At 47.7% G+C, this 15,380-nt stretch overlaps 1 protein-coding gene across 1 annotated transcript in view; it reads right to left on the minus strand.

The window, feature by feature from the left end:
• Positions 1-208: 208 nt before the first annotated feature.
• LOC140425860 (synaptonemal complex protein 2-like) overlaps positions 209-15,380 on the minus strand; it is a 157,324-nt gene continuing 142,152 nt past the window's right edge. The window contains exon 15 of the mRNA XM_072510244.1: positions 209-483. Coding sequence (XP_072366345.1) covers positions 452-483 — 32 coding nt within the window. The 3' untranslated portion in view covers positions 209-451. The remainder of the gene's footprint in view (positions 484-15,380) is intronic.

The raw sequence follows: 15,380 nt of genomic DNA on the forward strand, positions 1-15,380 counted from the left end.
TTCTGTGTCATCATCGCTGCTCCGCTGCTCCTGCCCCGCAGGGCAATCAGATTCTTCCTTTTTTGAAACAATGTGCCTTTGATGCCTCCATGATAGCATGGTTGGGTAAGTGATTGGGTGCAAAGCTGGCCAAAGGTATCAAGATCTGACCCACAGCTCCAACATGTTGGAAATCTATTTTCAATACAATTCAAATTCAAATGTAACGTTGCTTCATATGCATTTATTCTTGTATTTGAGCATTAGTTTAATACAGAAATAATGCATACATAGTAGTTTCAGACTTTTGAAAATAATTTCACATGAACAAAAATGAAACAGTCATGGCTATTATTGAATGTTCAGAACACGAGAATAATGTAAACCTTCACATTTTCTGGTACCCATTTTTCATATCCTTTTTTTTTAATAAACTGAAAAAAGATGATTGCACTTATCCAAAATAATCAATTCAATTCTTCATTCGGTCAGCTGCACTTTGTTCTGTTCAGAAGAATAAGGAAATGCATAATTATAAAAGGCTTAACATTTTGAAACATTACACATGGAAAGTTTGTGCGGTTTTTAAACACAATTTTCATTTAGGTGGGGGTGCTGGCTGACTTACTATGGCACCTGATCCAGCAACACATCAAATTTAAAATGGTTATCCACATGTTTAGATCCCTTCATGGCCTCATCCCTTCTTATATCGGTAACCTCTTCCAGAAATGCATGCCTTCGATTCTGGCCTCTTACATGTTCGCAATTTTATTTCCCCCTCCACTTACATGTCTGTGTGTTGAATGTATTACTGCTACCATTCACCATTGTATTGCATTACATTGTATTGTATTATGTTGATGCCCTTGTGGGCTCTGCCTATGGTTCCGCCCCCTCAGGGGAGGTATATAGACCTGCATCTGTAGGCGGCACTCAGTACACAGCAGTCGCAGGCAGGCACAGATCTAACTGATTACAACCACTGTTCACTTCAACTCTTCGTCTCGTGTGAATTAATGGTCGCATCAATTTAATCAGCTAAGATATCGCTATGGAAGCTGCCCTCAAACCTGATCGACTGGAACTTGATCCACAGGCAGCTGAAGCCAAAGGAATCTTTTTGCACTGGCTCTGCTGTTTTGAGGCCTACCTCGCCACCTCCTCCTCACCCGCCGTCACAGAGGCACAGAAACGGAGTCTCCTCCACGCCCGGGTGAGCCACCGAATCTCCGTATTTATCGAGGAAGCGACCACGTACGCAGATGCGGTCGCGATCCTGAAAAGACACCACGTGAGGCTAGTGAACTAAGTATTCACGCGGCATCTCCTCACCACTCGTCGTCAACACCCCGGGGAAATCGCTGGAGGAATACCTACGCGTCCTGAGGGTACTCGCTCAAAACTGCAATTACAAGGAAATCACGGCCTCGCAGCATATGGAACTCGCCATCCAGGACACATCTGTGGCTGAAGTCCGGTCCAACTATGTCAGATAGCGCCTGCTCGGAAAGGGCACCCTCGACCTAGAAGAGACGGTAAAACTATCCACCTCCTTAGAAGTAGCTTTCCAGAGCCTCAATACTTTCCCCTCCCACCACACAATTCCCTCGTGGACACCCGACCATACAGTGTCCCAGGCCTGTGCCACGTGGCTGCCCTGCTATTTCTGCAGCCAGACCAGCACCTCAGGCAGCACTGCCCGGCTCGGAACGCGACCTGTAGCGACTGCGCCAAAGTCTGCCTGGCCAGATCCAAAGCTCCTAAATCGCAGGCCTGGCTCACAGACCCTCAGGCCCGCAGCGGGCCAAGTCTCCGTAGAACATAGAACAATACAGCGCAGTACAGACCCTTCGGCCCACGATGTTGCACCGAAACAAAAGCCATCTAACCTACACTATACCATTATCATCCATATGTGTATCCAATAAACTTTTAAATGCCCTCAATGTTGGCGAGTTCACTACTGTAGCAGGTAGGGCATTCCACGGCCTCACTACTCTTTGCGTAAAGAACCTACCCCTGACCTCTGTCCTATATCTATCACCCCTCAGTTTAAGGCTATGTCCCCTCGTGCTAGCCATTTCCATCCACGGGAGAAGGCTCTCACTGTCCACCCTATCTAACCCTCTGATCATTTTGTATGCCTCTATTAAGTCTCCTCTTAACCTTCTTCTCTCTAACGAAAACAACCTCAAGTCCATCAGCCTTTCCTCATAAGATTTTCCCTCCATACCAGGCAACATCCTGGTAAATCTCCTCTGCACCCGTTCCAAAGCCTCCACGTCCTTCCTATAATGCGGTGACCAGAACTGTACGCAATACTCCAAATGCGGCCGTACCAGAGTTCTGTACAGCTGCAACATGACCTCCTGACTCCGGAACTCAATCCCTCTACCAATAAAGGCCAACACTCCATAGGCCTTCTTCACCACCCTATCAACCTGGGTGGCAACTTTCAGGGATCTATGTACATGGACACCTAGATCCCTCTGCTCATCCACACTTTCAAGAACTTTTCCATTAGCCAAATATTCCACATTCCTGTTTTTCCTTCCAAAGTGAATCACCTCACACTTCTCTACATTAAACTCCATTTGCCGCCTCTCAGCCCAGCACTGCAGCTTATCTATATCCCTCTGTAACCTGCTACTTCCTTCCACACTATCGACAACGCCACCGACTTTAGTATCGTCTGCAAATTTACTCACCCACCCTTCTGCGCCTTCCTCTAGGTCATTGATAAAAATGACAAACAGCAACGGCCCCAGAACAGATCCTTGTGGTACTCCACTTGTGACAGAACTCCATTCTGAACATTTCCCATCAACCACCACCCTCTGTCTTCTTTCAGCTAGCCAATTTCTGATCCATATCTCTAAATCACCCTCAATCCCCAGCCTCCGTATTTTCTGCAATAGCCTACCGTGGGGAATCTTATCAAACGCTTTGCTGAAATCCATATACACCACATCAACTGCTCTACCCTCGTCTACCTGTTCAGTCACCTTCTCAAAGAACTCGATAAGGTTTGTGAGGCATGACCTACCCTTCACAAAGCCATGCTGACTATCCCTGATCATATTATTCCTATCTAGATGATTATAAATCTTGTCTCTTATAATCCCCTCCAAGACTTTACCCACTACAGACGTGAGGCTCACCGGTCTATAGTTGCCGGGGTTGTCTCTGCTCCCCTTTTTGAACAAAGGGACCACATTTGCTATCCTCCAGTCCTCTGGCACTATTCCTGTATCCAATGATGCCATAAAAATCAAAGCCAATGGTCCAGCAATCTCTTCCCTGGCCTCCCAGAGAATCCTAGGATAAATCCCATCAGGTCCCGGGGACTTATTTATTTTCAGCCTGTCCAGAATTGCCAACACCTCTTCCCTACGTACCTCAATGCCATCTAATCTATTTACCTGGAGCTCAGCATTCTCCTCCACAACATTATCTTTTTCCTGAGTGAATACTGACGAAAAATATTCATTTAGTATCTCGCCTATCTCTTCAGACTCTACACACAACTTCCCATCCCTGTCCTTGACTGGTCCTACTCTGTCCCTAGTCATTCGCTTATTCCTGACATACCTATAGAAAGCTTTTGGGTTTTCCTTGATCCTTCCTGCCAAATACTTCTCATGTCCCCTCCTTGCTCGTCTTAGCTCTCTCTTTAGATCCTTCCTCGCTACCTTGTAACTATCCATCGCCCCAACTGAAACTTCACACCTCATTTTCACATAGGCCTCCTTCTTCCTCTTAACAAGAGATTCCACTTCTTTAGTAAACCACGGTTCCCTCGCTCGGCACCTTCCTCCCCGCCTGACCGGTACATACTTATCAAGAACACGCAGTAGCTGATCCTTGAACAAGCTCCACTTATCCAGTGTGTCCAACACTTGCAGCCTACTTCTCCACCTTATCCCCCCCCAAGTCACGTCTAATGGCATCATAATTTCCCTTCCCCCAGCTATAACTCTTGCCCTGCGGTGTATACTTATCCCTTTCCATCCTTAACGTAAACGTCACCGAATTGTGGTCACTGTCCCCAAAGTGCTCACCTACCTCCAAATCCAACACCTGGCCTGGTTCATTACCCAAAACCAAATCCAATGTGGCCTCGCCTCTTGTTTGCCTGTCAACAAACTGTGTCAGGAAACCCTCCTGCACACACTGTACAAAAAACGACCCATCTAATGTACTCGAACTATATCTTTTCCAGTCAATATTTGGAAAGTTAAAGTCTCCCATAATAACTACCCTATTACTTTCGCTCTTATCCAGGATCATCCTCGCCATCCTTTCCTCTACATCCCTAGAACTATTTGGAGGCCTATAGAAAACTCCCAACAGGGTGACCTCTCCTTTCCTGTTTCTAACCTCAGCCCATACTACCTCGGAAGATGAGTCCCCATCTAGCATCCTCTCCGCCACCGTAATACTGCTCTTGACTAGCAGCGCCACACCTCCCCCTCTTTTGCCTCCTTCTCGGAGCTTACTAAAACACCTAAACCCCGGAACCTGCAACATCCATTCCTTTCCCTGCTCTATCCAAGTCTCCGAAATGGCCACAACATCCAAGTCCCAGGTACCAACCCATGCTGCCAGTTCCCCTACCTTATTTCGTATACTCCTGGCATTGAAGTAGACACACATCAAACCACCTACCTGAACACTGGCCCCCTCCTGCGACGTCAAATCTGAGCTCCTGACCTCTATACTCTCATTCTCCCTTACCCTAAAACTACAATCCAGGTTCCCATGCCCCTGCTGCATTAGTTTAAACCCCCCCAAAGAGCACTAACAAATCTCCCCCCCAGGATATTTGTGCCCCGCAGGTTCAGATGTAGACCATCCTGTCTGTAGAGGTCCCACCTTCCCCAGAAAGAGCCCCAGTTATCCAGAAATCTGAATCCCTCCCTCCTGCACCATCCCTGTAGCCACGTGTTTAATTGCTCTCTCTCCCTATTCCTCATCTCACTATCACGTGGCACGGGCAACAACCCAGAGATAACAACTCTGTTTGTTCTAGTTCTGAGCTTCCATCCTAGCTCCCTGAAAGCCTGCCTGACATCCTTATCCCCTTTCCTACCTATGTCGTTAGTGCCAATGTGGACCACGACTTGGGGCTGCTCCCCCTCAAGGACCCGGAAAACACGATCCGAGACATCACGTACCCTTGCACCTGGGAGGCAACATACCAAACGTGAGTCTCTCACGCTCCCACAAAATCTCCTATCTGTGCCCCTGACTATAGAGTCCCCAATTACTAATGCTCTGCTCCTCTCCCCCCTTCCCTTCTGAGCAACAGGGACAGACTCTGTGCCAGAGGTCCGTACCCCATGGCTTACCCCTGGTAAGTCGTCCCCCCCACAAGTATCCAAAGCGGTATACTTGTTTCTCAGGGGAATGACCGCAGGGGATCCCTGCACTGACTGTTTTTTCCCCGTCCCTCTTACAGTTACCCATCTATCTCCAATCTTTGGTGTAACTAATTCCCTGAAGCTGCTATCTATGACCCTCTCTGCCTCCCGAATGATCCGAAGTTCTTCCAACTCCAGCTCCAGTTCTCTAACTCGGTCTTGGAGGAGCTGGAGATGGCAGCACTTCCTGCAGGTAAAATCAGCAGGGACACTAACGGCATCCCTCACCTCAAACATCCTGCAGGAGGAACTTGGATAACGTCACCATCTGCGGCCATGATCAGCAGGACCACGACGCTAACCTTCAGAAGTTCCTCCAAACCGCCCAAGCCCTCAATCTCACCTACAATAAGGAGAAATGCGTTTTCCGCACAACCCGACTAGCCATCCTTGGCTGTCATGGAAAACTGAGTCTTAGGGCCCGACCCCGACCGTGTGCGCCCCTCGTGCAACTCCCCCTCCCCCACTGCCCCAAAGCCCTGAAAAGATGCCTTGGGTTCTTTTCATACTATGCCCAGTGGGTCCCCAACTATGCAGACAAAGCCCGCCCACTGATCAAAGCCACCACGGAGGCCAGCCTGGCCTTCAGCCGCATCAAGGCAGACATTACCAAAGTCGCGATGCACGCGGTGGACGAGTCCATCCCCTTCCAGGTGGAGAGCGACACATCAGATGTCGCCCTGGCTGCTACCCTTAACCAGGCAGGCCCGTGGCCTTTTTTTCCCGTACCCTCAACGCCTCCGAGATTCGACACTCTCTCGGTCGAAAAAGAAGCTCATGTCATTGTGGAAGCTGTGCGGCATTGGAGGCACTACCTGGCTGGTAGGAGGTTCACCCTCGTCACCGACCAACAATCGATAGCCTTTATGTTCAACAACACAGCGGGGCAAGATCAAGAATGATAAAATCTTGTGGAGAATCAAACTCTCCACCTAGAATTACGATATTGTGTATCGTCCGGGGAAGCTCAACGAGCCCCCAGATGCCCTGTCCCGCGGCACATGCTCCAGCGCGCAAGGTGACGGACTCCGGGCCATCCACAATGACCTCTGTCACCCAGGGGTCACCTGGCTTCTCCACTTCATCAAAGCCCGCAACCTGCCTACTCCACCGAGGAGGTCAGGGTCATGACCAGGGACTGCCAAGTCTGCGCGGAGTGCAAGCCGCACTTCTTTCGGCCAGACAAGGCCCACCTGGTGAAGGCATCCCGCCCCTTTGAATGCCTCAGCATCGATTTCAAAGGGCCCCTCCCCTCCTCTGACCGCAACGAGTACTCACGCTGTCCCTTTGCCATCCCATGCCCCGACATGACCGCGGCCACTGTCATTAAGGCCCTGCACAGCATCTTCACCCTGTTCGGTTTCCCCACTTACGTCCACAGTGACCGGGGCTCCTCATTTATGAGCGACGAACTGCATCAATACCTGCTCGGTAAGGGCATTGCCTTGAGCAGGACTACCAGTTACAACCCCCAGGGAAACAGACAGGTGGAGAGGGAGAACGCGACAGTATGGAAGACCGTCCTTCTAGCCCAACGGTCGAGAAGTCTCCCAGTTTCCCGCTGGCAGGAGGTCCTCCCCGACTCGCTCCACTCAATAGGTCGCTCCTCTGCACAGCCACGAACTAGACCCCTCATGACCGCCTATTTGTCTCCCCCAGGAGATCCACCTCCGGGGTCTCGCTTCCGTCCTGGCTGACAACACCGGGACCGGTTCTCCTCTGAAAACACGCGAGGAGCCGGATGTCCGACCCCCTGGCCGAGAGGGTCCAGCTCCTTCACGCCAACCCTCAGTATGCCTACGTGGCGCACCACGACGGCCGACAAGATACAGTCTCCCTCCGGGATCTGGCACCCGCCGGTTCCCCTGCGACCATCACCTACCCCCCCCCCCCATACCGAACACCGCCCCTACATGGCCTACACACCCCTCCCCCCATCGCCGGCCTACAGTGATGAAGCGCCAGACGACACGCTCCCGGAGTCAACGAGCCCAACACCCGTGCCCGCAGCGAAGCCAGAGCTCAGACGATCGCAGCGAGCGATCAAGGCGCCGGACAGACTGTGAGCCCACTTCACCCCCACTGGACTTCAATTTTTAACAGGGGGTGAATGTATTACTGCTACCATTCACCATTGTATTGTATTATGTTGATACCCTTGTGCACTCCGCCTATGGCTCTGCCCCCTCGGGGGAGGAATATAGATCTGGAGCCTTTAGGCGGCACTCAGTACAGAGCAGTCGCAGGCAGGCACAGATCTAGCTGATTAAAACTGCTGTTCACTTCAACTCTTCATCTCGTGTGAATTGATGGTCGCATCAATCTGCAATTTTATTTTTCTCTTCACTTACATGTCCAAAATGTTAGTTCTCCCTCCACTTACATGTCCGCGATTTTAGTTTTCTCTTCACTTACATGTCCGCAATGTTATTTCCCCCTTCATTTACATGTCCGCAATTTAATTTTTCTCTTCACTTACATGTCCACAATTTAATTTTTCTCTTCACTCACATGTCTGCAATTTTAGTTCCCCCTTCCACTTACCCGTCTGCAATTTTATTTCCCCTTCCAGTTGCGTGTCTGTAATTTTATTTCCCCTTACGCTTACTTGACTGCAATTTTATTCCACCCTCCACTGATGGCTGTGCCTTCTGTTGTCTTAACCCCTAAGCTCCAAAATTCCCTCCTTAAATCTGTGTCTCTTTTCTCTTTCAAGATGCTCCTTAAAACCCCTCACATTTTGGTCACCTATCAGAATATCTCATGTGGCTCATGTCAATTTTATTGTTTGATAACTCCTGTGAAGCACTTTGAAGCGTTTAAGAAATGCAATGTGTCAGTGCTATGATTGAGAACAGATGCCAATATCTCTTGCATATGAAAATACGTACATTGGGGGACACAAATTAGGAGCAAGAAATGGCCTCTCAAGCCTGGTGGCTACCTCCTTCTGTAATTCATATCTTTATCATATTGCATGTCCTTTTGCTCTCGTCCTTAGTTTCACCTATTCTCTGCTACTAGGAGCAGCCTCCATGTATCACAATAGCAAAAGGATGATTGATCCAATTGTGCTCTTCAGTCAGCATTAAAATCATTTCCTGCAAGCAGTTGGGCAGTGGGTACCACTGCCATGGAACTATGAGCACAGTAAGAAGTCTCACAACACCAGGTTAAAGTCCAACAGGTTTCTTTGGAATCACTAGCGCAGCTCCTTCATCAGACATGCCATCATACCTGGCAAGTGGCATTTGGGGCAGGAAGACATGCAAATTGTGCCTTTAGTGGAATTTACCAAATCTTTACTCAATTATTATGTAATCACAACTGGCCAAAGTTGAATGGCTTTCACAAATTATTCAATTTTAATCAGAAATGGAAAGGAACAGTTTTGTAAATCAGAAAACTAGGATGCTCTTCATTATTTTTTCACAATTCAGATCAGTAGTGCAGAATAATTTGAGAGAATTTTCAACCTTTTTTTTTTTTTTTTATAAAGAAGAGAGAAATATGGTGTACCTAATTCTGTATCAATAACATTTTCTGAGGAACTTAGCAACAGGTCATCCAGTCGAGCCTGTGCAGTCATTCAATTAGATCATGGCTGCTCATCTAACTTAGCATCGCACTATCTCCTTATTCCTTTCCTAGTGTCCAGAAATCTATCAATTCTTGTTCAGACATGCTCGATGATCGAGTTTCCACAGTCCTCAGGGTAGAGAATTCCAAAGATTCACCACCTCGAGTGAAGAAATTCCTCGGCATCTTAATCTCAGGGTAAGTGATAGGCCATTTAAGACTACATCCCCTGGTGTTGGACTCACCAGTCAGGGGAAACATCTTGGGTTTGAACTAAATGGTAACACAGTCCCCCAATGAGCTTGTTTAGCTGCATGTTTCCCAGCCTTCGCAATGCCGAGAAACACAAAACTATACAATTTTAAATGGTGTCCCAATCTCCAAGGCCTCCGAAGCGATTTGAGACCTCTCCCAGCCCGAACACATTATGGAAGGGTCCCTCCCTGTACTCCCACCCCCTCAACACACACATATGGCACTGCCCCCCCCCCCCCCAGCCAGATCGCACATGCACAAAATGACAGCTTGGCACCCTGGCAGTGTCCATGCTAGCTTGCAGTTCCACCTGGGCACCTGGGCAGTGCCAGGCTGGCACCCCAATGGCACTGTCAGGGTGCCCACATGGCACCAGCATTGCCAGGGCACCACTCTGAACAAAGGGCATGCAGCTGGTGCCTCCAATCCTCTGGGAGACCCCCATGAGTACCATTCCGTCTGGTCCACACAAACAGGGATCTGTGCTGAATGGCACTCACCCGGGATCTCGGAGGTGAAGGGGTTGAATCCCAAGGAACATCAGGAATCTGCACATTAGCGTGAGACTAGCTGTCTTGGTCTAATATGCAGATTTGTCAAAAAGTGATCCTGGAATTTACAGGATTTACATCGCAATATTGGATCTCGCGAGGTGTTGCAAGCTGGGTAGATCCTGGGAGTGGGGTCTCCTGGCTTTTATTGGCCATGTTGGCTTTTTGGGTGCAGCGTGACTGCTGGATCACGCCCTTCATCTATATCCAGCCTGTCATGACCTGTAAGAATTTTGTAAGTTTCAATGAGGACACACCTCATTCTTTGAAACTCTAAGGAATACAGAGCCAGCCTCTCCAATTTCTCCTCTTAAGACAGCCCTGCTATCCCATCGATTAATCTGTTGAGTGTAAAATTTCTATATTATATTGTGAGAAAACTTTAGATGCCTTGGGTGTCTAAATAGCTTTCCTATCAAACTACATTCCTTACTTGAACTTAAACTGGTAAATTAATATGAATTAGGGTTCTTCGACTGAGTGGGATCATAATAAAGACTTCACTAAATTAGAAACAGGGTAGGAAAATGGCAAATGGCACTGGAATCTTTTTCTGCTACTCCTTGCGTATGTTAGGATGAGAAAACAAGGTTCAGTTGGGTCGCTTGAGGGTTACAAGGTAGCAAGGAATGAGCTTAAAAAAGGGCTTAGGAGAGCTAGGAGGGGGCATGAGACGTCCTTGGCGGGTCAGATCAAGGAAAACCCCAAGGCTTTTTACTCTTATGTGAGAAATAAAAGAATGACCAGGGTGAGGTGAGGGCCGGTCAAGGACAGTAGTGGGAACTTGTGCATGGAGTCAGAAGAGATAGGAGAGGCGTTGAATGAATACTTTTCTTCAGTGCTCACCAAGGAGAGGAGCCATGTTTTTGAGGATGAGTGTGTGATACAGGCTGGTAGGCTGGAGGTGGTACGTTCTGAGGGAGGATGTATTAGCAATTTTGAAAAACCTTAGGGTCGACAAGTCCCCTGGGCCAGATGGGATATATCCTAGGATTCTTTGGGAGGCAAAGGATGAGATTGCAGAGCCTTTGGCTTTGATCTTTGGGTGCTCACTGTCTACGGGGATAGTGCCAGAGGACTGGAGAGTGGCGAATGTTGTTCCTCTGTTCAAGAAAGGGAATAGGAATGACCCTGGTAATTATAGGCCGGTTAGTCTTACTTCGGTGGTCGGTAAGTTAATGGAAAAGGTCCTGAAGGATAGGATTTATGACATTTTGGAAAGATGCAGCTTAATCCGGTAGTCAACACTGATTTGTGAAGGGTAAGTCTTGCCTCACAAATTTGATTTAATTCTTTTGAGTAGGTAACTGCGTAGATGAAGGTAGAGCAGTTGATGTCGTATACATGGATTTTAGTAAGGCGTTTCATAAGGTTCCCCATGGTCGGCTCATGAAGAAAGTAAGGAGGTGTGGGATAGAGGCAAATTTGGCCAAATGGATAAGTAACTGGCTATCACATAGAAGATAGAGGGTGGTGGTGGATGGAAAATTTTCAGACTGGAGACCAGTTACCAGCTGTGTACCACAGGGATCAGTGCTGGGTCCTCTGCTATTTGTGATTTTTATCATTGACTTGGAGGAGGGGACTGAAAGGTGGGTCAGTAAATTTGCTGATGACACCAAGATTGGTGGATTAGTGGATGAGGTGGAGGGCTGTTGTAGGCTGCAAAGAGTCATTGATAGGATGCAGAGCTGGGCCGAAAAATGGCAGATGGCGTTCAACCCTGATAAGTGCGAGGTGATTCATTTTGGTAGGAAACATTTGAATGCAGATTACAGGGTCAACGGCAGGGTTCTAAGGAATGTGGAGGAACAGAGAGATCTTGGGGTTCATGTCCACAGATCTCTGAAGGTTGCCACTTAAGTGGATAGAGCTGTGAAGAAGGCCTATAGTGTGTTCGCGTTTATTAACAGGGGGCTTCAGTTTAAGAGCCGTGGGGTTATGCTGCAACTGTACATGACCCTGGTAAGGCCACATTTGGAGTACTGTGTACAGTTCTGGTCACCTCATTATAGGAAGGATGGGGAAGCATTGGAAAGGGTGCAAAGGAGATTTACCAGGATGCTGCCTGGTTTGGAGGGTAGGTCTTATGAGGAAAGGTTGAGGGAGCTAGGGCTTTTCTCTTTGCAGCAGAGGAGGATGAGAGGCGACTTAATAGAGGTTTATAAGATGATGAGGGGGATAGATAGAGTGGACGTTAAGAGACTATTTCCTCGGGTGGATGTAGCTGTTACAAGGGGGCATATCTATAAGGCTCAGGGTGGGAGATATACGAGGGATATCAGAGGTAGGTTCTTTACTCAGAGAGTGGTTAGGGTGTAGAATGGACTGCCTGCTGTGATAGTGGAGTCGGACACATTAGGAATTTAAGCGGTTATTGGATAGGCACATGGAGCACACCAGAATGACCAGGGAGTGGGATAGCTTGATCTTGGTTTCGGACAAAGCTCGGCACAACATCGAGGGCCGAAGGGCCTGTTCTGTGCTGTACTGTTCTATGTTCTATGTTCCTTATAATGATGGAAACTAGACAGGTCAGAATGCTGAATTTGTAACCTTGGGTGAATTTCCAATTGGACATTCTATGAATTAATAGTTAATTTCAATTGTGTTGTGACTCCGGGTCAAGTGGGGCTGGATTTGACCATGCACTAGCCCATACCACTCAACAACCTGCCTCCTGCAAATAAATCTGTCAGTGACCATTCCGGTATGAGTGACAAGCACTGCCCTTCTGGGGAAGAAGTTCCATGTTCACATTGAGGATACTCTCCATCATGTTGTGTGGCACTAGCACCATGCTAAATGGGATAGATTTTGAACAAATCCAGCAACTCAAGTCTGGGCAATCATAAAGTGCTGTGGACCAACAGCAGCAGCAGAATTGTGCTCAACCACAGTCTGTAAGCTCATGGCCCCGCATATCTCCCATTGCCACCATGCCAGGGGACCATGGTTCAATAAAGAGCGCAGGATGGCATGCCAGGATCTACACTAAGGATACCTAAAAATAAGATGTCAACCTAGTGAAGCTACGACACATAAGATGTCAACCTAGTGAAGCTACGACACAGAGCTACTTGCATGTCAAACAGCAGAAGCAGATAGCGATAGAGAGAGCCAAGCAATTCCACAACCAACTGATCAGATCTGAGTTTTACAGTCCTGCCACATCCAGTCATGAATGGTGGTGGACAATTAAACAATTCATCTAAGTTGGCTCCACAAATATTTCAATCCTCAACAATGGGGGAGCCCAACACATCAGTGCAAAACTTATGATGGAAGAGGTCATCAACAGGACTATCAAGCAGCACTTGCTTAGCAAGAACCTGCTGATGCTCAGTTTGGGCTCTGGCTGGGTCACTCAGCGCTTGGCCTTGTTACATCCTTGGTTCAGACATGGACAAAAGAGCTGAACTCCTGAGGTGAAGTGATAGTGGCTGCCCTTTACATCAAGGCAGCATTTGACGGAGTGTGGCATCAAGGAGCCCTAACTAAACTGAAGTCAATGGGAATCAGGTGGGAAACTCTCTGCTGGTTGGAGTCATACCCAGCACAAAGGAAGATACTTGTGATGGCTGTAGGTCAATCATCTCAGCTCCAGATCATCACTGCAGGAATTCCACAGGGTAGTGTCCTAGGCCCAATAACCGTCCTTCCATCAGAAGGTCAGAAATGGAGATGTTTGCTGATGATAGAACAATGATGAGCACCATTCATGACTCCTCAGACACTCGAGCAGTCCATGTCCACAGCAGCAAGGCTTGGACAATATTCAAGCTTGGATTGACAAGTGGGAAGTAACATTCATGCCATACAAGCGTCAGGCAATAAACATCTCCAACAAGAAAGGATCTAACTATCGCCCTTTGACATTCAATGGCATTACTATCACTGAATCTCCCGCTAATAATATCTTGTGGGCTATCATTGACCAGAAACGGAATTAGACCAGCCATTTAAACACTATACCTACCAGAGTAGATCCAGAGGCAAGGAATTCTGCAGCTAGTAACTCACCTCCTGAATACCGAAAGCCTGTCCACCATCTATAAGGCACGAGTCAGGAGTGTGATGACAAGTCATTCCTTGTCTGAATGAGTGAAGCTCCAACAACATTCAAGTTCGACACCATCCAGGACAAAGCCGTCCACATGTTTGGCAACCCATGCAGAAATCACCTGAGGAAGGAGCAGCGCTCCGAAAGCTAGTGACATCGAAACAAACCTGTTGGACTTTAACCTGGTGTTGTAAGACTTTGTACTGTGCTCACCCCAGTCCAACGCCGGCATCTCCACATCATGCAGAAACATTCACTCCCTCCACCAAGACACAGTAGCAGCAGGGTGTACCATCTACAAGATGCACTGCAGGAACTCACCAAAACTCCTGAGACAGCACCTTCCAAATCCAGACTGCTATCCGATAGAAGGACAAGGGTAGCAAATACCCAAGAACTTCACCAGCTGGAATTTCCCCTCCAAGCCATTCATCATCCTGACTTTGAACTACATAGCCGTACCTTCACTGGTACTGGGTAAAAGTCCTGGAGCTCCCTAACTGTGGTTGTTACCTACACTACATGGACTGCAGCAGTTCAAAAAAAGCAGTTCAGCACCATCTTCTCAATGTCAATTAGATATTTACATAGATTTACATAGAACATACAGTGCAGAAGGAGGCCATTCGGCCCATCGAGTCTGCACCGACCCACTTAAGCCCTCACTTCCACCCTATCCCCATAACTCAACGACCCGTCCTAACCTTTTTTTTGGACACTAAGGGAAATATATCATGGCCAATCCACCTAACCTGCACGCCTTTGGACTGTGGGAGGAAATCGGAGCACCCCGAGGAAACCCATGCAGACACGGGGAGAATGTGCAGACTCCGCATAGACAGTGTGTCAGCAGGGAATCGAACCTGGGACCCTGGCACTGTGAAGCCACTGTGCTATCCACCTGGGATCCTGGCGCTGTGGAAGTCACAGTGCTATCCACTTGTGCTACCGTGCTGCCAATTAGGATGGGGAATTAATGCTTGCCTAGCCAGCAATATCCACATCTTAGGAATGAATTTTTTAAATTTTTTTAAATGACAAACATTTCTATACAGACAAGTGACAGATGGCACATCATTTGAAATAAGGAAGACACCTTCTTTGGAGAACAAGTATAGAAGAGTATAGTGTAATGCGAGAGTGCCTTTAAGAACTGGATGTTTAAGCAATGTACCTTTAAGAAAACAGTGATGTCATAGAGTGGGTGGAGCTCAGCTCAGGTCAGCCATTTTGCAGGTTTTTAATTTCAGTTTTGAAAAGAGCCTGGCTGGTTTTGCTGAGAGCAGCTAAAAAAAGAATTTGGCTGGTTTTGCTGAGAGCAGCTAAAAAAAAATTCCTGGCTGGTTTTGCTGAAAGCAGTTTAAAAGTGCCTGGCTGTTTTGCAGTTTGAAAAGAGCTTGAGGAGTGTCTGTGTTTTGCAGTGAGCTGGAGTTGCTGTGATGTCTGCTCTGAAAGACCATCTCTGGATCATTTGGGTGATTTAAATAGTAAAACCTTTAACCTGATGTGATTTTGTTTAAAGGTGTT

The sequence above is a fragment of the Scyliorhinus torazame genome, chromosome 6 (genome assembly GCF_047496885.1).
Source record: "Scyliorhinus torazame isolate Kashiwa2021f chromosome 6, sScyTor2.1, whole genome shotgun sequence".
Lineage (NCBI taxonomy): Eukaryota > Metazoa > Chordata > Chondrichthyes > Carcharhiniformes > Scyliorhinidae > Scyliorhinus > Scyliorhinus torazame.